The sequence below is a fragment of the Beta vulgaris genome, chromosome 5, assembly GCF_026745355.1.
Source record: "Beta vulgaris subsp. vulgaris cultivar EL10 chromosome 5, EL10.2, whole genome shotgun sequence".
In the NCBI taxonomy this organism is placed as follows: Eukaryota; Viridiplantae; Streptophyta; class Magnoliopsida; order Caryophyllales; family Amaranthaceae; genus Beta; species Beta vulgaris.
Window position 1 is genome coordinate 14,679,547 of NC_079206.1, and position 24,961 is coordinate 14,704,507.

Below are 24,961 nucleotides of genomic sequence, written 5' to 3' on the forward strand. Positions count from 1 at the left end.
GAGCCCATTGCTGAGCTTGTGAGATTGGGTACGACTTCCCATGAATTAAAAAGAAAGAGGAGAGAGAAAATGAGAGGTGAATGAAAATGGTGGAAAGTTACTAGAAGTGAGAGTGATGAGGGTGGGTAAGGTGAGGGTGAGGAAAGGAGAAGAAAGAAGAGTTTTTTTTTTTTTTTTGTTGTTGTTGAGTTGGGAGTCGGTGAATGGTGATAGAGATGGATGTATGGTGTGAGTCCAGACTTGCTAACAAGGGTACTTCATGCCAGACTCGAGGAGTTAAAAAAGGATGTGTTAGAAAGGAATGTTCTCGGGAAGGTAGTTACTTATGTATATGTGATTGAATTCCAAAAACGAGGGCTTCCACATGTTCATATGTTACTAATTCTTGACCAAAGTGACAAGCTTGCCACTCCTGATGATTACGATAAAATAGTGAGAGCAGAAATTCCTGACCAACAACAAGAACCAGAGCTCCATAAAAGGATTCTTAAACACATGATTCACAACCCATGTGGTGTCCAGAATCCACGTTCACCATGCATGAAACAAGGGAGTTGTAAGAAGGGATTTCCTAAGTCATTCTCTAATTGTACAAAGCAAGGAAATGACTCATATCCCATCTACCGTCGGCGTCAAGATGCTCCACCTGTACCATTACGTGAGAATTCACGAGTAACTGTAGATAATCGGTGGGTAGTTCCATATAACCCATGGTTGTTGAATAAGTATGATTGTCACATTAATGTAGAGATATGCAGCAGCATTAAGTGTGTCAAATATTTATACAAATACATCCATAAGGGTTCTGATAGAGTTTCCATGGAAGTTCATAAAGGGGATGAGATTGCACAGTTCGTTGATGCAAGATGGATTTGTGCACCTGAAGCTATGTGGAAATTTTACAAATTTCCAATGACTCGGATGAACCCGTCGGTAGACCGTCTGCAAGTTCACTTGCCAAACATGCACCAAGTTAGATTCGAAGGAAACCAACCTATCGAAAGCATTTTGGCTGACCCAAGGAACTCCAAAACAATGTTGACTGAATTTTTCAAGATGAATTCAGTAGATCCTGAAGCCAGAAATTACTTATATAGAGAATTTCCAGAAAAATATAGATGGATTAATTCCACGCGAAAGTGGCGCCGAAGGAAAACCATGCAGAGAGTAATTGGTCGATTGTATGTAGCTTCGCCTCTGGATGTTGAAAGGTTTTACCTAAGAATGTTACTAAACCAAGTCAAAGGGCCCCAATCATATGATCATTTAAGGACTGTCAATGGGATACCCCACCCTACCTTTAGAGCTGCAGCTGAGTCCTTAGGTCTTATTGAGAATGATGAAAGCATACGTCAATGTCTTAGAGAAGCATGTCAGGTAAGAATGCCGTCGGCACTGAGACGATTATTTGCAACTATCTTAATATATTGTCAACCATCTGGATTACGTGCACTGTGGGATGAGTTCTTCCCACACTTGGTTGAGAATTATCCGTCTTCGACAACGGCAAACAACAATGAAATTCTAACTTACAAGCTTCTTAAAGACTGGGATCGCTTATTACGACCGCTCAGAAAAACAATATCAGACTACAATGAATTGCCAACTTTACCAGAATCTGTGGAAAATATTGACGAGTTATCTGAAGTGATGGAGGAGTATTTCTCAGTGCCAGTTCCTACTGAGGATACCGAGTGCATGGGTAAGTTGAATGCTGATCAACGACATGCATATGACACAGTGATGAATGCTATCACTTTAAAAAATGGTGGTGCTTTCTTTGTTGATGGTCCCGGTTGTACTGGAAAAACATATCTGTATCGAGCTATATTAGCTACTATAAAAGGTAGAGGTGAGATAGCTACCCCAACAGCAACTTCTGGAATTGCTGCCACATTGTTGCACCAAGGGAGAACTTCACACTCAACTTTTCAACTACCATTAAAACCAGATAGCTCATCGTCATGCACCTTTACAAAGGGTTCAAAAACCGACATTCTTTTAAAACATTCTTCAGTTATTATATGGGATGAGGCACCAATGACACATAGGTATCAGTTTGAAGCAGTTGATCGTTCACTTAAGGATTTAATGGGAAATGACTTGCCATTTGGGGGAAAAATAATTGTGTTTGATGGGGATTTCAGGCAAGTTCTACCTGTTGTGAGAAATGGAACAAGAGCTCAAATGATTGATGCATCCTTGATAAGGTCTCCACTATGGAACCATATTTCGGTTCTGCAATTGAGAGAAAACATGATTCTAGACATGACAATGGATTCGCTAATTTCTTACTCTCTATTGGAAATGGCGATGAACCTACCATTTCAGATGATATGATAAAATTGCCGAGTAACATGGTTATCCCTACTGTTGCTGAGACCTCGATTGATGGGTTGATTGATCAAATTTTCCCCAATCTAAATGAACACATCGGTGATGGAAATTTTATGGTTGAAAGAGCAATCATCACTCCATTGAACGAAAATGCTGATAGAATCAATGACAAGGTTATCGAACGATTTCTCGGAGAAGGACGAACATACTACTCATTTGATTCAGTGCCTGATGATACAAGAAACCTATATCAAGAGTTCCTAAATTCAATTGTCGCGTCAGGACTGCCTCCACATGTGCTCAAACTGAAACCTGGCGTTCCTCTAATGCTTCTCAGGAATATCGATCCTAAAAATGGTCTTTGTAATGGAACACGACTACTTTGCCATTCGCTAAAGGATCATTTCATCGATGCTGAGATTTTAACTGGACATGCAAGGGGAAACAGGGTCTTTTTGCCAAGAATTCCGTTGAAAACTGCTGAAGATATTAGGTTACCTTTTGAGATGGTCAGAAAGCAATTCCCTGTAAAGTTGAGCTTTAGTTTAACTATAAACAAGTCTCAAGGGCAAACCATCCCACATGTTGGGATATATCTTCATGATCATGTATTTAGCCATGGGCAGTTGTATGTTGCACTTTCGCGTGGAATTTCCGAGAACACGACAAAGATTACTGTCGACAATGGAAAGATTAGAGGAAAGGAAGGAGTGTTCACAAAAAATATTGTGTACAAGGAAGTTTTGTTACTTCCTACATAGTGTATCTTACATTTATATATTACTTATTACGTACCATATTTGAACGAAATTTAATAAATGTTATTAATTATACTTCTTTGATGTTGTAGTTTACACATGGTTTTAATGCACGCGATGTTTTAGATTTAACAGTATCAATTGAAAGTGATGTTATATATTTGTATGTAATTGTGGTCATTATTAGGATGGAATATCATTGTACACCCTTTGCTCGTTTATTTCCTTGCGGAGTACGAAAATATGATGTGCGAGCACGATTGGTTCATAATTTTGACATCTTCACCTTCACACATCGTGGAGCTTGCAAACAAATTTGGAAAATGCTTTTTGTGGATAGTGAGGTAAATATTATAAATAACTCTTATTATATTGGGAAATTTTCTTTCCATTATTACACCCATAATAATACATTAATATTATTGCTTTTATAGGGTGATGGCATACATTGTACTGTATTGTCCCCTCATATTGAGAGATTTCTTGGGAGATTTCAAGCAGGCTACATCTATGTGCTCCAATCTGTACAGATAGTGCCTGCTACACAAAATGACATTGTTGACGATTCCAGACAGATGTTATTGACTGATGCATCTTATGTCATTCTTGAAGATGAAGATGACCTTGCAATGCCCACTTTTTTTTGCAAGAGAGTGCCGTTATCTCATATATGGCGTCATGTTGATTGCAGTGACAAATTATTCGGTAAAGTCTATTTATTTCCAACCATATACATGTTGTCACTACGAAAACACATATTTAATGCATGGTGAACGTTTCTCAGAAGTCGTTGGAATACTCCTTGATGTATCACCGATTCAACTGGTTGGAAACAACTCTTTCAAAAGATATGTTGCAATAATGGATAACACGTACGTGCACATTCTTTATTTAATATCACAATTTATTATTATAGTGCATTGTTTTTTTTAACTTTATTCTCTCAAGGTGGATCATTATCAAATTAACTGTTTGGAATGATTATGTTCATGTCTTCGGAGATGGACCATTTGACTATGGGAAACAACATTCAATTGTTGTCGCATGTGGGCTTCATCTGAAAAATTACCACGGTATGAATAACATCCCTTTTCATACAACAAAGATATTGCTTTTAAATTTGTATATGTATATGGTTGACCAAGATTAATTTTTGGAATCATTTATGTCAACAGGGGTATATCTTACGACCGGCTATTACAGCAGAATATACTTAATTACAGAGAACAAATTTACCAATTTATTATCTGCATGGTATGCAACATTCAGTTTCACACCAATTAACTAATCACGTTAAATGTATACGCACCTTTATTATGTATATCAAATTGATTTTCACATACTATAATTCAGGTATGACGTCGAGAAACTGGCACAGAAACGGGTTGCGGCTTTCGCTCATGTCCATTTGCAATGCATTCATCAATTGCAGTTTATAATGACATTCGTACTCGGATATCTAAATTACCTACTATAACGAGTGTAAATAACTATAAACCTTTTCAATTTGTTTATTAGTGGAATTATCAATACAAAACAAAATAACGAATATTTGTTGTTTTCTATGATAGGTTCATTATTGTCGATTAGTCGCTCATGTGAGGCGTATTGAGTCACAACCTGATGAGATTATTTAAGAAGCATGTAATCGTTGTCTAAGAAAAATTGTCATCACCCAAACGACCTATAAATGTGTACGGTGCAATCTAACAAATGCTGCAACTATTCCAAGGTATAAACTTTATAACATCAATCTACATATATTACAAATATTCACAAATCTCTATTAATTGTGTGTTTCCGTTGACAGATTAATGCTTCGACTCATTATTTATGACAAGAGTGGTAAAATGGGAGTAACATTGATGAACGACCTAACTCAACACATGTTGCGGTGTACTCCGACTGAAATCAAATCACTACTTCAACAGGTTTGTCAAGTACTCCAAATTTTTTTACGTATCGTTTTACAACTACAAATATATCTCTATTAATTGCAGCCTAATGGAAGAGCAGCAGTTTTCAACAAAGTTATGAAAGTTTTCGGATTCAAAGAATACTCATGGTTTTTACATCCACCAAGTAACACCATGGATATTAATCAGTTCCACACCGTTGATTACATATTTGAAGTTGACTGGGCTGATGAGTGTGCGTGGATTTTCAAGAAAATTAGTTAATGTCAACAAAAAAGTAGTTACAAATGCAATTTCAATACTTATACTTATTTATTAAAGTGTTTTTAAATACTATTTGATTGTATTTCAAATAATCTTATTCACAAAATGGATGTGAACTTAAATACTAAATTGCATTTGCTTTTTGTTTACTACTTAGTAATAATTACGCCTAAAAATGTCATCGCACGCATCGCGTGCATAAAAAGCTAGTATTTTAAAATCAAAGGCTTATATTGTTGGAATGGAAAGATTTAGGGATGGATTTTGATGAGATAAAATAGGGGGAATTTTGGAAAGAGAATATATGAGCCATTGATTTTTTATTCAATGGTTGATATTGCTCAAACTCTACATAGTAGAGTTATTTTACAACTCTAGAGGATCCAAACACGATTTAGAATGGTAGTTTGTCTTAATTTACCTCTAATATATATGAATTAAACTTATTAAATTTGATTAATTTATAATTGGAACTTATTTTTGAATATTGTCTGATCATATTTGATTTAAATTTAGGAATAAGGATATACATAGCCCTTAGGGCTATGTATAAGAAGTTTAAAATAGAAATAAAAATTTGAATCAAGCATTTATTACCTCAAATGATGTGAAATTTTGTCATGAATTTATAAACTATTTCCATTTTAAGACATGTATTTAATGCTTATAAGTAGCCCTTAGGGCTACATATAACATTACCCTTAAATTTATTAGACTTGAAACTTATTTTTGTAAAGTGAAAAGAATACGTCTTAATGCTTTTGCCCATTTCGTAGACTACCAACTAAAAATAAACATTAAAAATAATTTAGTATACTAAGTTGTACTCCACTAATTATTAAAATCTATGTCTAGTGGGTGAATTGCCCAGTGGATAAACAAAGTTTTTTCCACATATTAAAATTAATTGAGAAGGACTATCCACATGTTAACTGCGACCCTATATTGCGACTTTATGTACTATCCACATGATCTATTTTCATCATTAATTTTTACCAATATAGATATAAGAAATATATTATTACTCTCTCTGTCGCAAAAAGATCTGAACACTTGTTGGGACACATATTTTAAAGTGATAAGTTGTAGTGTGGTTATCAAATATTATTTTACTTAAAAAGTAGATATGGTAAGAGTTGGTGGGATATTTTTTATTTGAGGAAATAGAAAGTTAACTAACCTTTTATTGATAAAAGGTAAAGCGTGGGCCAAATGAGTATAAAAGAAATAATATATTAATAGTGGGACCATGTCAAAAATGAAAGTGTTCAAACTAATTTGAGAAAAACTTAAAAGGAAAGTGTTCAGACTATTATGGGAGGGAGGGAGTATGTAAGTTGTCATGGACTATGATACATATTTCCTATTGCATGCGTTTCTTTTGAATCTACACGCTTTCCTTTTTGGTTTGTTTCTTTTTAATTTACACAATGTTGTCTATTCTATTCTTGGTAACATGTCTAATCTACTTTCTCATTTTTTCCACCTATGTTGCCCCCTTTAAAAACCACTTTTTAAATTATCTCTTCACCTTTTCCGTTTCTCTGCATACTTTTATACTTTATTCTTGCCTTCTTGGTGTTGGTTCTCCTCCAAAGTTAAGTGAGTAAACTAAAAGAAATGGATGGAGTAACAATCTATACTTAAATGTGCATATGTCAGATCAATTTTATACATATTTGGGTAAGAGTAAAAATTTGGTGTACTATTTGAATTTAAACCTATTAAAATTTGATCAGAACAAAATTTGAATTTTAATAATCCAATCTTGATCCAGACTATTTAGATTTGAGTCTAAACCAATCCAATCCGCATTTCATAAACTAGATTAAATTCAATACGAATTATCCAATTTACAAATGGTTTTTTCACCAGGTTCCCTAGGTTTTACAATACTCACGTGTTACCCTCGCGTTTACAACAATTCACCGGGTGCCATGAGCTTTTGAAAAATACATGGCTTGTCCCTGTTGTTAAGTTTCCATTATGAACTTTATTCAACATTTACCCCTCTGGTTTGTGAGAATTTAGGATTCGACGATTGCCAACATTTCACTTGTATTTCATTTCTCTCTCCGCCACAACAACACCAACACCACCACCCTTGATTTCTCTCTCTTCAATTTTTTTTGTTGTTGATCCCAACCTCATTGAAATGTTTGAATCCTAACCCCACATTCCCCTCCACCAGCCCTTCACTTGAGGTGGGGTCGGAGCTGGATGGCGGTGCTGGTTCACAACAGTTGGGGTCGGTTGGCGGTGATCCCGCTGCTGGGTAGGGGATGTAGGGGTGGGGTGAGGGGAGGTGGTGGGGTTTGGGTGTTAGGACATTAGGGCGGGGTGAGGGGAGGTCGTGGGGTTTGGATGGTTAGGACATTAGGGTAGGGTGATGGGAGGTGGTGGGGTTTGAGTGGTTAGGACATTAGGGCGGGATGGGGTTAGGGGTTAGAGAGAGATATGTTAATATGGGTTTAAAGTTATTAATTAGGTTTAATAGTTAATTAAGATTAATTAGTATTAGTTAGGTTAGTTAGGGGTTAATTTAGTTGATTTAGCCTTAATGACTAATGGAGTTGACGACCGTTAGCCATTAGGGGTATTCTGATGATTTTTCAAAACCTTAGGACACCAGGTGAATTGTTGAAAACGCGAGGGTACCAGGTGAATATTGTGAAACCTCACGGGTACATGGTGGAAAAACCAACTTACAAAGAATAACCTGGTAGTGGAAGTTAGGAATAACTCATTGGTTAGAGCATCTCTTTTGATTTCAAGAGGTCTTAGAATCCCCTTTTGTCCTTTTTTCGTACCACAACTTCAAAAATATTTATAATCTATTACATAATTTTCATCCTTAAATACCTATTTTTTTATTAATTTATATGATAACATAATACATAAACACTCGATAATCAAGATTAAACTAGTGGTTGAAAAGATCCCATACTTTTTATCTCTCAAATTTAAAAAACACATGAAGACTCGTACTTTGTTTTTAAACTTTCGTGACACGGTGACGCTACACACCCGATCTCTTTCCCTCTCTCGCCGGTGGATCAAAGAAAAATCGACACAACAATGTCTTCTTCAACCTCCAGAAAACGTCCAAAATCTTCCGCCCAAAACCCTAATTCTTCCATCATTTCGAATCACACTCACTCTCCTAGTTCTTCTTCGACGCTGACATCATTACTAGCAGAAGTTGAGCCACCTCCAAATTTACTACCTTCCAAATCCGATTTTCTTAAGCTTTTTGCTGTCATCACAATCGCCGCTTTAGTTGGCGCTTTCTGCAATTTCTCCTTCAACCTCTTTAATCGCCCTCCTCTATCGTTTTGTGATTCCGATGTTGTCGAATACGATGCCTCAATTGCTGGTAATCTTTTGCTTCCAATTTGCAAAAAGACATTGGGATTTTGTTTTCTTCGTCTATATTATCGTATTTTTTGATGTTTCTATGTTATAGTGGTGATAATGACTTCAGAATTTTTTACATCACATCAATCTCTCTTGTAATTAATTAAGAACACGAAATGATTTTTTTTTATTTTATGTGTGTAAATAGAGTGAGTATTTACTCCATGTAGTGGGTTTGTGTTGTATTTGTATTGCTAAAATCCTAAAACGGTAATGAGAGAGATTGTTTATGGTTGAAGTATGCTTCATAACCATCATGTTTATGCTGTGTCATTTCTTTTTCACAGTTCCTGTTTTGTTCTTGAATGCTTATGTATAGGAAAGCAACTAATATTTATGGACGTTGCCTTTTTCTGCGTTTAGGCGGTCCGAATGCACGTAATATTGTGTTTCATGCATCTTCTGTTTGAGGTGTTCTGTCATCCTTTTTTTTACTGAAGTTGAATAACTCTCTAATTTAGAAACATGTTGGATAATGGACTACTACGAAGTATCATGTATTATGTCATTGAATTGCCTTTTGCTTCTTATTTTGCTGTGAAGTGGTATGGGAGCTAGTTGTCTCTTGAATCGAGGGTCGAAGAGAAAGAACCTCCTTGCATTTCTAGGGTGAAGGCTAAAATAAACTCTTTGCCATTGTCTGTGTGAGAATGAGACTCCATATACTGTTATGATTTCCGTCTTTCCATTGCATACCCACAATTGGTGGCAGCCTTACTGGAGGGATTGAGGGATTGCTGTAGTAGTGTGGTATAATAGAGTCCATAGTATAATGTTAGCCATGTATGAAAAAAGTAAACTGGTTAGCTATGTAACCTACAACAAGATTACGGGCACACGATGACAAATAAGATGTTTTGCTTGAATGAACTAATTGGTAGTAAATATGTTAGCAGAATGAATCAAAAGGTCATGTGTTGAGCTATTATTGTTCTGTAGGCTCTTAAATTCGTTAATATAGTGCAGTGTGTTTCCTAAGTCAGACTTCCTTCTTGGTTGAGATGAGTTTCTATATATTAGAGCATGCCCACTCATGATTTTTTTGGGCATCAATTTGAGTCATGAACCTTGCTAAAAAAAAACATGGGATTGCATCCATGGTTTTTTGATGTTTGTATTTGGGTCATGCTATGACTCAATCTATGGTTGGTCATACCATGGTTGATCATCTTATTACCTAAGCCAACCATTTGTGGACATGTGGCACTGCGTCATAAATGTTATTTTTTGTAATTCAAGTTTTGTAATATGAATAACTTAAAAAATACAAATTAAAAATAATAAAAATTTCACCAATAGTCCAATCTTTTTGAGATCTATAAATAGACATCCATTTTGTTATATTTTGACACACTTTCAAAATTATTTATTTTCTCTCTACATTGTATGCACAGGAATACTTATTTTTGGAAGTTTTTATTATTGAAGAAGTTTTATAATCAAAATTAATTACTACCAAATGAATTTATTTAGGATCGTTAATATATAAAATAATTTATTTATAATCTTGTATGATATTATAAATATCAAAAGGTATAAATATGTATTGATGTAGGAGAGCAAAATGGGATAGAGTATAGTAAGAAGTGGGATAGAGAAGGATGATGTTCTTTCTTTTTGGGTCATGAGTGGGGTGTATTTGTTAAAATGGATCATAATCCATGACAAACTTTTGTAAGATGAGAGAGAAAGTTGATCAGAGAGAGGGATGACATGTTTTTTGGGGAATGAGTGGGCATGCTTTATGGCTTGCAACTTACTTTTATCCTCCACCCCTGGCCCCTTTCTTTGAGGAAGTGGAGGGAGAGGAAGAAAGGGAGGGGTCTATTCTTGTATTTACTTGGAACTCCTGTGCAGGTCAATGTTGTTTATGAGCTGTTTTTGAATTTAAAAAAATTAGTAAAATCGGGACAATTATTTTGAGAAACTGCCTGGCCATACTAGACTTGGTTATTGGACTGGGTAGCCCAATAGGTATAAGGTTAGGGTCAAATAAAAAGTGTTTTTTGATGGACAGGGTCTTTAGTGGGTTGGGTCATTATAGGGTCAACAATAATAACCTAATATGTTTGTAAAACAAAACGAATACGGAAAAATTTAATCGCACAAGGTCTAACATTCAAGCGTGGCTCCTTTCTCTATCTTTTTTTGCTTATTTATTGACCCGCAACCACCGACATGCTAATGGCCCGCAACCCGTATCGACCCGTCCCCTTATTGATCCGCAATAAGATGCCCTAAAATGCCATGTCCCGCCAGTGATCTGCAGCGGCCCAACCCGGACCGCTCAATGACCAGGTCTAGGCCATACTAAGGGGAATCACAGTTCTACATTCCAGCTTCACAATCGAGTTCAGCATTTTTCATTTTCCTTGCTTAAAGAACTAATTGCCTGATAATAAATTGGTTAAGCATAATTATCTTGCATCCTATAGTTATACTTATGCATGTTTTGGGGTATGGGAACGCGTGTTGACAATCCAATTAACCATGCATACTAGACCGTAGTGGCTTGTTTATTGGCAAGCTATCCCCCTTCCCCGGATGATCACTTAATGAATTTATATCTGTTAATCTGGCTTAGTATTAGTGTGAGTGCTGGAAAATCTCTTATATGTTGAATCTCAGTGTTGCCTGTTTGCCTAGTGTAGATCCTATCTCTTTGTTCTTTCATGCTCTGCACTTCGTTGTTCATAAATCATTCTCCAAGGAGCTGTTTGATCTGTAAACATGGCATTTGATCCCTACCGCACATAATAGAACTGATAAGAACCTGAGTCATTAAAAAGCAAAGCCACAATGTACACAAATAAGGAAATGACTAATAAAGGAATAAACAAGGAAATACAAATATATTTAAGAAGCTTATAACAACAATCAAGATTCAAGACAATGAAGCTGACTTGATTTTTTTGGCTTTCATCACAAAGAGCTTTCCTTGTCATCTACTGAAATAGAATAGTAATTAAGAAACTTTCTGTTATTTATCCTATCAAATTTTAATTAGTATATGTATGAGTTTGCTAGAGTTGTACAAGATGAATGTCTCATATACAATCCGCAACCGGGCGGGGGGAGGGGGGTATTTTGCAGTCTATGCTCAAAATTTGATTGATTTAATCTTAGTTTTTCTGATCTTGCAGATTCATGTGAGCCTTGTCCAAGTAACGGAAGGTGTTCCAAGGGGAAGTTGGAATGCACGCAAGGATATAGGAAGTATGGCAAGTTGTGCATTGAAGACGGAGATATATATGAAGCAGCAAAGAAACTTGTAAGCTGTTGCAATGTGTTTGCTGTGCAGTCATGTATTCTTTGTGTTGATTGAACTAATGCATGTTCTTACTTTGGTATGGTTTAAATTTCTGCACTAAACGTTGTTGCATAAATGGTTTCAGTCAGGCTGGACAAAAGATCGTCTTTGTGAAGCACATGCACAGTATATGTGTGATGGCACTGGAGCAATTTGGGTTTGTTCCCTCACTACTGTCATACCTTGATAATTTTCATCAGACCTTCATTTATATCTCAAACTGAGATGCAGAAATTGATGTTAACTCTGAGGTCTTTCTACTGTAATTGTGATTAGGTCTCTGAGGACAACCTAAAGAACATGCTGGACAAAGATGGGCTGTTTGAGGTTTCTACAACGGATGATATGAAATCTGCGTACACAAAAGAAAAGGCAATGGAGGACATTAGTGGACTCTTGGAAACAAGAATTGTTGGCAATGGGTATGCTTTTTATGCTGTAATTAGAACTGTCCATATTGGATAACTGCTTGTCATTTGTATACCTTATTAGTGTTATTGTGGCACAAAATATATTTTCTTGTTCATAACTTTGTATAGGTACCCCAGCAAAGTAAATGCTTCTATAGTTTACCACTCTCTCTCTCTCCTCTGCGGTGTGCTTCTCATATATACAGTATAACTCAAGTTGACTCAGCAAACTCACCTTTCCTCTTAATGTCCTGTTCTGCATATTTTAAAGAACAAGTTCACGTTGAGTAGGCAGCGCTCTATGATGCCGTAACTCGTATCGATTTGATTGCATACTATGTAAAAGTGTCCCGTATTTTGAAGCACTTTGTAACATTTTATGTATCCTTCCTTGCAGGGTCAAAGAATATAAGTGTCCTGATGTTTTAGCAGGAAATTACAAACCAATAATTTGTCGTGCTCAGCAATGGATAGCTAAGAACCTTTTACTTCTCATGGCAGTATTTGCACTGGTATTCCATTTTCTGAGGCTAGATCTCAACTCTTAAACATTTAATAAGAATCTCATGATCATTATCATGAATTATGATATTGATATTTACAGCTCGCAGGATGTACATTGTTGCTGTTGAGAATTCGTAGAAGTTGGTATTTGGCAAAGAAAGCAGAACATCTCTACCATCAGGTTCACACTTGGCAAAACATAAACTAATTAAAGTTTTCAAATGTCATAAAACCTTAAAGAGTCGAGTATTAGATAACAAATTGGCTCATTCATGAAGATTCACGGTACTTTTATTGACTAGTTATTACATGTAGTTGGTGGTCATGGAATTGACATGCAAGTTTGGAATTGAAATGACATAAAGATGCATGGTAATCCAAGTTTGAATTGAAAGGCAAGCTTTCACATAGTAAGTCAATTTTGTGATGTCAGCAAGTCACCAGCGTTGGTCTATGGCCACCTGGTATGAGCAATAGTTGAGAGTTCTAATCTATATGCTTTTGCATGTACACCGTCCAAAATTCTACTTCATATGCATGTGTTATTGCACATTTATGTACATGAACCATAATGCCAAAGCCTTGATTCCCAAAAATAAGGTAGGTGTAGGTCCAATAATATATACGGAATCATGGGATATGACAACATGCTTCATATTAATGGTCTCTTTTTAGTACAAGCTAATTAAACTGGCTCGAACTCGTGTTAATATTTTCTTCATATGAATCTCTATCTTGATCAATCTTTAGGCATGGAATGGATGTGGCTCTGGGATATGCAGAGGGGTAGGGGGCCAAATGTTACTTCTTGCCTTTCCGTGATGCGTCATAATGTTTAAGGATCTTTTATTCTTTCCTAATAATCAACAATTAAGTTTTATCTTCTTGTCTACTATTTTTTTTTTTTTGAAATGAGAAGGATACAATACATGTGTTACTTTTTGAACCGAATGTGCATATTTTTTGAAATGTTTATGCATAATTTAGTTTCCGAGAAGAAAGTTTCTATTCTTGAAAAAGAAGATGTACAACCTGTGAAAAAAAAATACACACCATGAGAAAATGCACATTTAGTTCACAAAATATGCAAAAAATGTGCACATTCAGTATTGATTATACCTTTATATGTGAAGTGAGACCGGAAGCTAATGTACTGATGTACATGACCTTTGTATTGTTCTATCTAAATATCTGTACATTCTTATAACACAATTTAGCTAATACGTCTTATTATTGGCATATATTAGCCCACATGTCTAACTATTCTTCTAACAAGGACAGGTTTGTGACACACTTGAGGACAATGCTTTGATGTATAGAAGCATGGGTGACAAAGAACCCTGGTTAATTGCTTCGAGGCTCCGAGATCATCTGCTTACTCCTAAGGAAAGAAGAGATCCTCTGCTGTGGAAGATGGTAGTCCATTTTCCCCCCATGCTTTCATTGGAGCTCTTGAGTTTTGATGCTTGTTTCTTTTTTAAACAGATTTCTTGTTTCTTTCCCCTGACTATACCCTTTGAAACCCCCCCCCCCTCCCCCCTTGCAAAACAGTTGACGGCTTATAAAGTAATTAGATAATACCAATGCTTGGTCTTTTAATCAATTGATGCGAAATACTCTGGCTTCTAGTGAACTTATTTCTTAAAAAAGACTTCTAAATAAACAAAAGCAGAATTTCAATGCAAGTGTCTGTTAATTAATGACTAATAACTAATAAGACCCCTACCTATATTTCGAATGTAGTAATTTATTAAAGGTGCATTTAGGAGTGACTTGAGGTTTGGTACATTTAGGAATTACTTGGAGCTCTTGAGTTTTGATGCTTGTTTCTTTTTTTTAAACAGATATCTTGTTTTTTCCCCAGACTCTACCCTCTGAATCCTCCCCTTAGTGTCTCTCTGTACCCCCCCTTTCCCCCCTTGCAAAACATTTGACAGCTTATAAAGTAACTAGGTAATACCAATGCTCAGTCTTTTAGTTAATTGATGAGAAATGCTCTAACTTCTAGTGATCTTATTTTTAAAAAAGACCTCTCAATAAACAAAAGCAAATTTTCATTGCAAGTATCTGTTAATTAATGACTGATAACTGACAAGACCCCTACGTATATTTCAAATATAGTACTTTATTAAAGGTGCATTTAGGAGTGACTTGAGGTTTGATACATTTAGGAGTTACTTTAAGAGGGAAACCAACTCATTTTAGAGGGAACTTAGAGGGAAGCCAATTTTAATGGCTTGTGTTTTAGCATATAGGAGTAGTATAGAAAGTGTAACGCCCCGAAAATTTCATATCCTTAATTAATAAACCTGATTACGAAATATTGAAACGGAACTAAAATTCGGGGTATTACAGACAGGGCTAAGTTTAATGCTTAAATTTTGATATTTTTTACATCAAGTTGTTTGGAATTAGTGGTAGAGGTTAATAGAAAAATGATAAATCGCATGGTAAGTGGTGTAGTTTGTAGTTTCTCATTACTATCCAACAACAATAATGCCAAAACCATTATCTTAAGAAGATGAGGTTGGGTGCATGAGCCAAAATTTTATATCCAGTGGTTGTCCACATAGATCCTTTTTAAACTGATTTCTTTATATCATTCTAAATTCCCTCCATCTAAGTCATATTTGGCCTCTCTCGATTATCTTCATTCTGAGTTCTATCCCTTAAGGCATTCCTACACATCCATCACAACATACGCATCTCTGCTATTCCATCTTCCTCTTATGTCGTATCATTATTCCTGACACTGACCAGTAGCGCTGGTCTAATGGTCGTCTTATAGAATTCTCCCTTTAACTTTGGAGGTTTTTTTACGGTGACAATATCCTCGTTGCTCTCCTATTTCAGTCATCCGGACTACATACTGTGAGTCACACCTTAGTCAAATCTACAGTTATACACATTACTATCTAGAACATTATTCAAATTGCTACAGTTTTACCTTCAGGCCATGATCTGAAATAAGTAATTATAAGGAGCATATTTCTTTTTGTGGAGCACAAAAGTTGATTACCAACATATAATGTTAGTGATAGTCGTTTCAAAGCGAGAGATCACAAAGGATTATGTATGCACACGTGTGCATAAGATTAGTATCCACGCCTCGCCAATTTATGTCTATCAAGTATCTTATAATTTAGCATTTGAACAAGCTTGTTGTTTTGAATACCTTTTCATAATGTTATCCCCCTCAAATCACGTAACGAATTTGGCCTTTTAAGAATTCTAGATGACTTATGTGTCTTGTTTCTGAATGTCTTGCTTACTTGCTATCATCAGGTAGATGACGACATATTTTAACCAAAAGTAGTTGCATTTATAACAAAAAAGAAAGTGTTGCACTTATTTTTGAAAGGAGGAAGTATTAAGCAAGGAATGGCTACTGCTACTGAAAATTGGACATCTTCTGAAAACTTCATGTTTTGCTCTAATGTGAGAAGCTATTATTTACAGGAACCTATGCACTTGCTCATGGCTATTTTGAATTTTTGGCCTGGTGCTGCGAGGCAATTAAGCAACATTATGGTGGTTAATATCTGATGGTCATTAGTACTTAAGATATACCATCCTCCTTTACTCAGTGTTTCTGAAATCATCTGACATCAAAGGGGAATTCTCTAATTAGAGCTATGAACTAAGGTGGCTAGCTGTGTAGTCTAGTTGGCAATTCGAATATTAGTACAATGGTTATTGGTTAAACATTCTGTTATTGTATTTCGTTCATTTTTAACATGAGATATTGCACGACCTTTTGTTCCCTTCCTTTGGATTTTATACTCCTTTCGATCTTCTATTAATATCCTTTTTTTTATATGGCCCTTCTAATTAGGTTGAAGATTTGGTGGAGTCAGATTCTCGTTTAGATCGCTATCCAAAGCTTGTGAAGGGTGAATCGAAGGTGGTGTGGGAATGGCAAGGTAAGGAGATGTGTAACAGACACATCAATTGGCAATGTTAGTATGATAATTAAGAATCCCATTTAGCTGCTTTAGAGCCTCCATTGGCAATGTTAGTATGATTATTTGTCTAACTAAAGGGGAATGGAGAGACTGTAACTTGTTCGACATCCTAGTAATTTGTGAATATGGACCTGTCAGTAAATAGTGGGGATTTAACTTTAAGAGAATTGTATTTCAAAAACATCTTGCTCTTATGGATTTTGCTGAGCATTTGCAGTTTAATGCGAGTCTAGTCCTGTATGCCAATTCGACGCGTGTTGTTTAGTTGCCTTTGTAGCTATGTTCTTGTTGACAGACACTTTTTGCTTTGACATTTGTCTGTTTCTTTTTTGGGTGTTTTTATCTGTTTTCGAGCTTTGGTAAAATTAATACTGGAATGAAAGATATCCACTTTGATTGCTTGAAGGGTTTGGGGAAGGGCCTTTAAAGAGTTGGATGATTGTATTAGGCAATAATCTTTATCACATGTAGTTAATCTGAAGAAATGGAGCAGATTGACAGTGAAAAATGTGTGGTAAACTCGTAGGCTTATACATAGTGAAGAAAGTTGGTCTTATTAACTTACAAAAACTGCTAATAATTCCAGACCAACCACTTCTACCAATTATCATATGACTCGATTGCTTATTTTGCTGGGTTACCTGTTTTCTTTTGAAATATTATGTTATTCTTAGTTCCTTTCCTTCTTTTAGATATTGATAATCATCATCATAGTTGTAGATGTGCCACACAGAATTGTCTTCCATGTATGGTGTTGGGGTGAGGGAGATGCGTGCTACGATTTTTTTCTAAATAGTGGAGAGTGTTGTACTTGCTCTATTCATTCGCATGTCTTTGCCTACGTGTTGATTAGTTAGAAATTAGAAGAAATGTTACCCTGCTCACCATAAATGAGTGACAATGGTTTATAGAGTGATTTTTCAGCATTTAATTGTTCATTGGATTCCCATTGTGACAATGTTCTGTCTTTGCTGTTCATCTTTGAAATCTTAAATAATACTCCTTATATTTTTCCTTGCTGCTCATTAGTTGAAGGTTCTTTGAGTTCTTCAAGGAGAAAGAAGGAAGAGATTGCCGCTTGACAGTCGACACTCTGGTGTAGATACTAGATAACTACTAATCATACGGTCAGATTCTTTAAGTTAAAATGGGTGAGATATGGAAGCCTTTCTAGATGCATATGATCTTTTGAAGATTCAATGATTTAACAAGTTTTTTTTTATCAGCCGTGGTTGACTATGTGATTTGAAGCAAATGTAATAGTACTCTAATATATCCTACTTCTATTCAATGTTGTGAAGTAGCATGCAGTCGAGGGTGTGATGAAGACCATCACTGCATGGCAAGGGCTGTAGACTTGATCCCAAAATCTGCATGCATGTTTGGTATTGATTTACATTTTACGTGATTTAAAGAAACTGCTCCTGCTAATTTACTCTGCGCCTGTCAATTTACCACGTTCTTTCTGTGCAGACCCTGAGTTGGTATTTGGATATTCATGTTACTAGAAGAGTATAGAAACCTATTTAGTGTTAGTTGTGGAAAGTAATAAAGGAAAATTGGGAGGAGTTATTCCCCTGCAAGGAGAAATTGCTGCCACTAGCAGGGGTTTGTTTCAACAGCTACTTGTAGTCCCTTGTTGCTGTTGGCCTATGTCTTTTTTAAGTACGAGCGGCAACTGGCTGAAGAACTACCCTTTCTAGCATGCGGTGTTCCTTATCTCCAACTAGCAGTCAATTGGACCATCTAAAGGAAGTCACACAAGGGCATGTCGGTTAAAAGGAAGACAGAAGATCAAAGCTAAAATTGCCTCAAAATGGCGGAGATGTCAGACTATGAGGCTCATGACCCTTCCTGGCAGGCGGCAGCTGTAGAATTAGCCAACGATTTCATCTATTTGCGTGTGGTTGAGAACACTGAATTTCCATGAATATTGTAATTCTGTAATTTGAGTTTTATTTAATGAAGAAATCCAGCGGGTAGCATGCAGTGATCTCAGACTGGTGTATAATAGTAGCATCTATTTGCCATTATTGGTTCAACAAATGCTGATAAAGGATGCTGATTGTAAGGCTTACTTTTCAATTTACATTTCACATCTCATGAGTAATTTCTTTTAGTGTCTACGATTTTGTTGATTGTATCAATATTCAGTATGCAGTTAAAATGTCCGGTAGCCTCAGGAATCAGGCCTGATGTGGATTGCTTTGTGTTGTGCGCCAATTCTTTCCTTAGCCTTATAATAGAACACTATGATGGTTATATATTCTCGATAATCAACAAAGATTTTATTCACTCATAACAACAGAGAGAGAATAACCAAAACAAATAAATGAATAATAAAAAAAAGTGAAATTAATTAAATCAACTAATAAAGGAAGTGACACGATATTTTGACATAACTCCTTATAATAGAGGTGACAAATGAATTGTTCGGATTGAGTTTGAGTCGGGTCAGTTCAAGTCAGTCTGATTTCAAATTGGATTCCAGTCGGATTATCGTATGACATATCACTTTGGGTCTTGGGTCAACTTCGAATCTCACATTCAAGCCAGACCAAATTAATCTTGGGTTGCGTCTATTTTGGGTTAATTCAATGTCTAAATTTCAAATGCTTCCTATTTTATTACCCACAACATTTGCATATTAATCAACTAACTTTGCTACTTTTTTATGTATAGTATTATAGAACATATAATTTGTGCTACTCATAATCTCATATACTTGTTCGATCATCTTTAGTCCATTTTTTGTAATTACAAACGGGAATCAAAGACTAGCACATCATTAGAGAGTAGAGACGAGCTTGTCTTGGCATCTTATTGTGAGAGGTCAAAATGACCTCTTACAAGGACACGCTTGATATTTCGCGTAAAAAGACAGAAAAATAGACCTGAATTTTGAGACCAACTTATACTAAAGTTCAGTAAAATTGCTACCAATACCAAAAATAATTCTTAATTTGGTACCTAGTGTAAGTAAACTTTGGTATCAACTTTGAGTTTTGGAACCAATTATACTTACTTTAGTTAACTTTGGTATTACTAATACCTCTTTTGGTACAGTAATTTGGTATGAAAATTCTATTGTGTTCCCAGGAGTATGGTGCACACCATGTACCCAGTAAATTTGTTCCATTTTCGATGAATAAATGTTCTATTTCAAAAAATATTCATTTTAAGCATATTTTTCAACAAAAAAAAATATATGCTATTTTTAAAAATTATTCTATTTTTTTTTTTTTTTTTTTTTTTTTTTTTTTTGGACATCGGTAAAACATACAGAATCATAAAATAAACAAACTACAGGTTGGCCATTGGAATCTGTCCTAGGCGAACATGATTGGCCAGGTCATGTGCCCGCTGTACCTGTTGCCTATTGACTTTTAGAATACGACACCATTGAAGTTGTTGTCCCAGGCTTCGAATGTCGTTGAGAGTCCAGGCAATTGAAATAGGTTGTGTGGCTTGATGAAGCAAACTCCGGACCAGAATTCGGAATCTGTGTAGATCAGAAGGTGATAATAACCCTGAGCTTGAGCCCAAAGCAAAGCCCCCAGACAAGCCCGTGCTTCAGCCACCAGGGCTGACTCAGCATAAATGCAGCTACCTTGTCCCTCCCTTGCGTTAGTACTAACGTTATCAACAACCCAAGCAATACCGGCCAAAGGAGAAGACTTTTTCCAGGACCCATCCACTTGTATCTGTAACTGTGGTACCCCGGAGAAGGAGAACCCAAAATGTGCGAAAAGAAACCCTGGCGGACCTGGTGCCTCATGCAAAAACCGAGGGAGGAAGAGGAGTAGCCATAAAGGTGAAGTGTTGTTGGATACCTTTGTCCTGAAGTGAACGGATGAGAGGCAATCAGGAGTTGTGCTGTTGAAGACCTTTTGATTCCGTCCCTGCCAAATAGCCCATAAAATAGCCACAAATAAAGGAAGACGAGAGCCATTGTATCCATCCTGCTGGTAGAAATAGTGTATCCAGCAATGAGCCAGTCTTTGAAGCTCACAAGGGGAGTTCAGATTGGAATTAAGTTCAATTGGCTAGTTTGCCATGCTAACGTGGAAAGATGACAAAATCGAAAAAGGTGTTGGCATGTCTCTGGTTCCAAATTACAATTTGGACAAACATCTGAACCAGTCAAACCACGGTACGAAAGGTTAGATGTTGTTGCTAACCCGTTATGGAACAGTTTCCAGAGGAAAAGTTTCCATTTTGGCATGATGCGCAATCCCCATAAAATTCGAAAGAACTCCGAATTGAGAGGGGGGTTCATGCGATAGATATCGGTATTTCGAGAGAGGAAGTAGTACCCAGATTTGGTAGTATATTGGCCCGACGTAGTAAAAGGCCAAATAGACAGATCCTTTTGGTTTGTGAGTTGTGGCACTTCAAGAGAAGTATATCACGAACTGTGCTGGAATGAAAAGTGAATGAAGCCGGGATACATTCCATCCTTGTTGGTGTGGCAACAGAGGGAAGCAATGGAAGCATAGCGGCAGTGTGAAGAGAGACATTATCCCGAAATGGGGAATCCTTCCATGAACCCAGCGCTCGTTGCCAGCTCGTAATCTGGATTGGATCCAATTTTCCAAAATAATTTGTCAAGAGCACCTTCTCAGCTTGAATTAACCGCGCGCACCCCAAGAACATTGATTCCGCATAGGACGCAGTGTAGTATTGATGAACTCGGCCGCAAAGTTTGATCAGCAAATACTTTACTGATAAGGCCATGGAATCCCTATGAATACGCCATACTTTCTTAATCAGAAGCGACGATTGTGCATCGCAATACTACGTAATCCGAGTCCCCAGCACCTTTTTGCAAATGCAAGAGCTCCTTCTTTTCCAAGCAATTCCTTTACCTGAGCAATTGGACCAGAAGAATCGTGCTAGCATTGCATCCAACTTATTAGTGATTGTTGTGGGAACTAAGAAAACTGATAGGATGTGAGCTATGGAAGCAATGAGGACTGAATTAATGAGAATCAATTTCCCAGCTTGCGAAATTGGTATATGATTCCACGCAGTTATACGTTGTGAAATTTTATCAAGTAAGAAGGTGAATGCTGAGTTTTCTTCCCTTGGATATCCACAGGAGTACCCAGATATGTGCCCAGGAAACGTTGGATTTAATTGCAAGATACGTTTGTATTCCTGACCCAGTGCTCGAAACATTTGGACTAATTTAACAAAGACTTTCGTAAACTGAGCATTTGACCAGAAATATGGCAGAATCGACAAGTAGATTGGACAGTTCGTCAAGAAGTAGTCGACGCTTTAAAGAAAAGAAGAGCATCATCAGCAAAAAACAGATGAGATATAGCAGGAGCGTACCTGTGAGCTCGAATTCCATCAAATAGTCGAATATCCGTAGCCAGTATTATCATGCGAGAGAAGATATCCATACAGAACAAGAATAGATAGGGGAAAGTGGGTCACCCTGACGGAGCCCACAATGGGAAGGAAAGGACTCTGTACCTGTCCATTAACCAGGATGCGATATGTACTGTAGATATACATTGACTAATCAACTGTACCACTGTGCAGGAAATCCATAGGCCTGAAGAACCTTTAAGAGAAACCTCCAGTTAACCCGGTCATATGCCTTATTCATTCAATTTAAGAGCCGCTAGATGAACATTACCGCTTCGATGTTTATTAAGAACATGGGTTAACTCATGACTGATCAAAATGTTGTCATCCATATGCCTTCCTGGAATGAAGGCACTCTGATATTCTGTGATAAGATCAGAGAGCAACGGCCGTAATCGATTGACAAGGCATTTCGAAGCACATTTGTAAATGGTATTACATAAACTAATTGGCCGAAATTGTGTCACATCCTCAGGATTCGGCCTTTAGGCAACAAAACAATCAACGTCTGGTTCCATTCATGAAGTATGAACCTGTTGTGAAAAATGATTAACAGCTTGAAATACCTCGTTTCCAGGGCAACCCAGTGAAGTTTGAAAAACTCCGCCGTTGATCCATCCATCCCAGGAGATTTGCCCTGACCAATACCAACATGGCCTCATGCACTTCATCCTTAGAGAAGGTCGAATGAGCTGTTGTTGTTGAGAAGGAGAAAGATGAGGTAAATTTAAGTCGCGAAGTACTAAATCAATGGCCTCATCCTGGACCTGGTCAGAGGCAGTAGACACCTGAGACGGCCCATATGCAACCTTGAAATGATGTAAAATAGTTTTTACTATGGTAGGCCCATCCTCCGTCCATTGGTCGTCTGCTATCCGTAGTAGATATATATATGCTGCGCGTTGTTTTTGTCTCATCTTATTATAGAAGAACTTGGTTGGGAGGTCCCCGATTTGAACGAATTTATCTTTAGATCGTTGCGACCAATAAGAGTGTGCCAAAGCAGACTTATTCAACTCTTGCTGACGTTGGAACATGAAAGCGTTACCCTGAGGAAGAGAAGAGATATCAGTCGCATTGGCCATTAACTTTGTAGAAAGTTCTTGCCAATCAATCCCCCATACAACTTTATGATCCAAACACCATCGCCTTATCTGAGTGCGAAAGATGGATAGATGTTTCGTGAACCGGTACATTGTTGACCCAACTATGGGAATGCGCCATACAGACGAAATAATGTTAGTTAAATCAGGGTGTAGGAGGCACCAATTTTCAAACTGATATGGCCGACGATGAATCTGGGTTGGTGGTTCTGTCTGGTAAAAGATAGCTGCATGATCAGAATGTAGAATAGGGAAGTTTTTAATAAAGCCAAGTGGATATCTGTCATTCCAATTTGGGGAAGCATACACTCTATCAAGACGTTCCATAATTAAATCCACACCATCCCTGTTATTTGTCCAAGTGAATCGAGGACCAACAAAGGGAATATCTTGTAGTTGTAGAGCATGCTTCCAAGTGGTAAATTCTTCCCATCCCCTAATCATAGTAGACCCACCCAACTTATCCCCATAATGATCAAGTTGATTTATGTCACCAATAATAACAAAGTCAGGATACGCCTCTAACAAGTGTAACAATTGATCCCATAAGGAATTACGAAATTCTTGGCGCGATTCTCCGTACAAAAACAAAACGTACCAGATCATTCCATTATTTGCTGATATTTTACAAAACATAAAATTACACGTGGACCTAAGTACGTTAACAGCAAAAGGTGCCCAAGAAACCACAACTAACCCACCACTATACCCTAGAGCATCTACACCAACTACAGTGTGTGGATTAGTAGTTCGTAACACAGACTGTACATGTGCAACTGAACATTTTGTTTCTTGCAAAAACAGAAACATGGGCTTAACCGTCGCAACCAACCAGCGTATGTACGGAATTATCGGGGCATCACTGGTATTCAACCCCCGACAATTTAACGAAAGGATATTCATGGAACTAGAGGTGACTGGTCTGGGTCAGTCACTACCCTAGTTGAGTCATCTGCAACCTTAACCAACAAAGAAAAATGTCCCTCCATGTCAGTAGCAGTGGAGCCGACATCATTACCACGCTGACGTTTGAAAATCCATTTCTTAGCCGGCATAGGTGGTGAAGTAGCTGCATGACGTTTCTTTGCCAAAGAAGACATAATCTCTTCCCCAGGTTCCACTTCCAAATTTCGAGCCATAGACACATCAGTAATAGCTTTAGTACGAACATCACCACGTAGGAAGCCTAAATTAAATCCTCCTTTAGCTTCCCATTGTTCCAAACGTTGTCGCTTTCCAGCATGAGATCTGTAACTCACCTCCAAAGGCAAGCCAGCAATGTCATTGGCAGATTGACTATGCAACCCATCCTCGGCCCTGCGCTTATGACCGTCGAAAAACCAAGTACTAGGCCCAGGTTCGTCAGGATGCGGAGGACCACTCGTAGTCCTTCCTTGTTCCACTAGTGCCTCAAGAGTTCCCACATTGCTAAGAGAATCCCAACCAGGAGACTGATGAATAAACCCCGATGCATCATCAGTTGGAGGCACATAACACTCCTCATGTTCGACTGCCACGCGAAATAATTTCGGAGGTCGCGTAGTAATCCCCAGATGACGATAAAAAGGCCTGCTTCGATGTATTTGTGCTGCGGCTGT

General features: G+C 37.2%; 3 protein-coding genes across 7 annotated transcripts; 2 read left to right on the top strand and 1 right to left on the bottom strand.

Moving 5' to 3' along the window:
• The first annotated feature begins 219 nt into the window (after window positions 1–219).
• LOC125497886 (uncharacterized) lies at window positions 220–2,340 on the top strand. The gene has a single exon (XM_048645595.2). The coding sequence runs from the start codon at window positions 220–222 to the stop codon at window positions 2,338–2,340; it is 2,121 nt and encodes a 706-aa protein (XP_048501552.2).
• Window positions 2,341–8,256: 5,916 nt separating this feature from the next.
• Window positions 8,257–19,007, top strand: LOC104907867 (hypothetical protein). Of its 5 annotated transcripts, none has more exons than XM_048644845.2 (11): window positions 8,257–8,651; window positions 11,836–11,963; window positions 12,088–12,159; window positions 12,279–12,424; window positions 12,810–12,924; window positions 13,017–13,097; window positions 14,198–14,332; window positions 16,752–16,839; window positions 17,911–18,032; window positions 18,183–18,266; window positions 18,355–19,007. In XM_048644845.2, the coding sequence occupies exons 1-9, from the start codon at window positions 8,354–8,356 to the stop codon at window positions 17,961–17,963; spliced, it is 1,116 nt and encodes a 371-aa protein (XP_048500802.1). In that variant the 5' UTR covers window positions 8,257–8,353; the 3' UTR covers window positions 17,964–18,032; window positions 18,183–18,266; window positions 18,355–19,007. The 5 variants fall into 5 exon arrangements, with proteins under 5 accessions (XP_048500802.1, XP_048500803.1, XP_057251008.1 ...); XM_048644846.2 differs by having other exon boundaries at window positions 18,186–18,266; XM_057395025.1 differs by having other exon boundaries at window positions 18,108–19,007.
• A 3,771-nt stretch (window positions 19,008–22,778) lies between these two features.
• Window positions 22,779–24,266, bottom strand: LOC125497885 (uncharacterized). Its single transcript, XM_048645594.2, has one exon. The coding sequence runs from the start codon at window positions 24,264–24,266 to the stop codon at window positions 22,779–22,781; it is 1,488 nt and encodes a 495-aa protein (XP_048501551.2).
• Window positions 24,267–24,961: the final 695 nt, after the last annotated feature.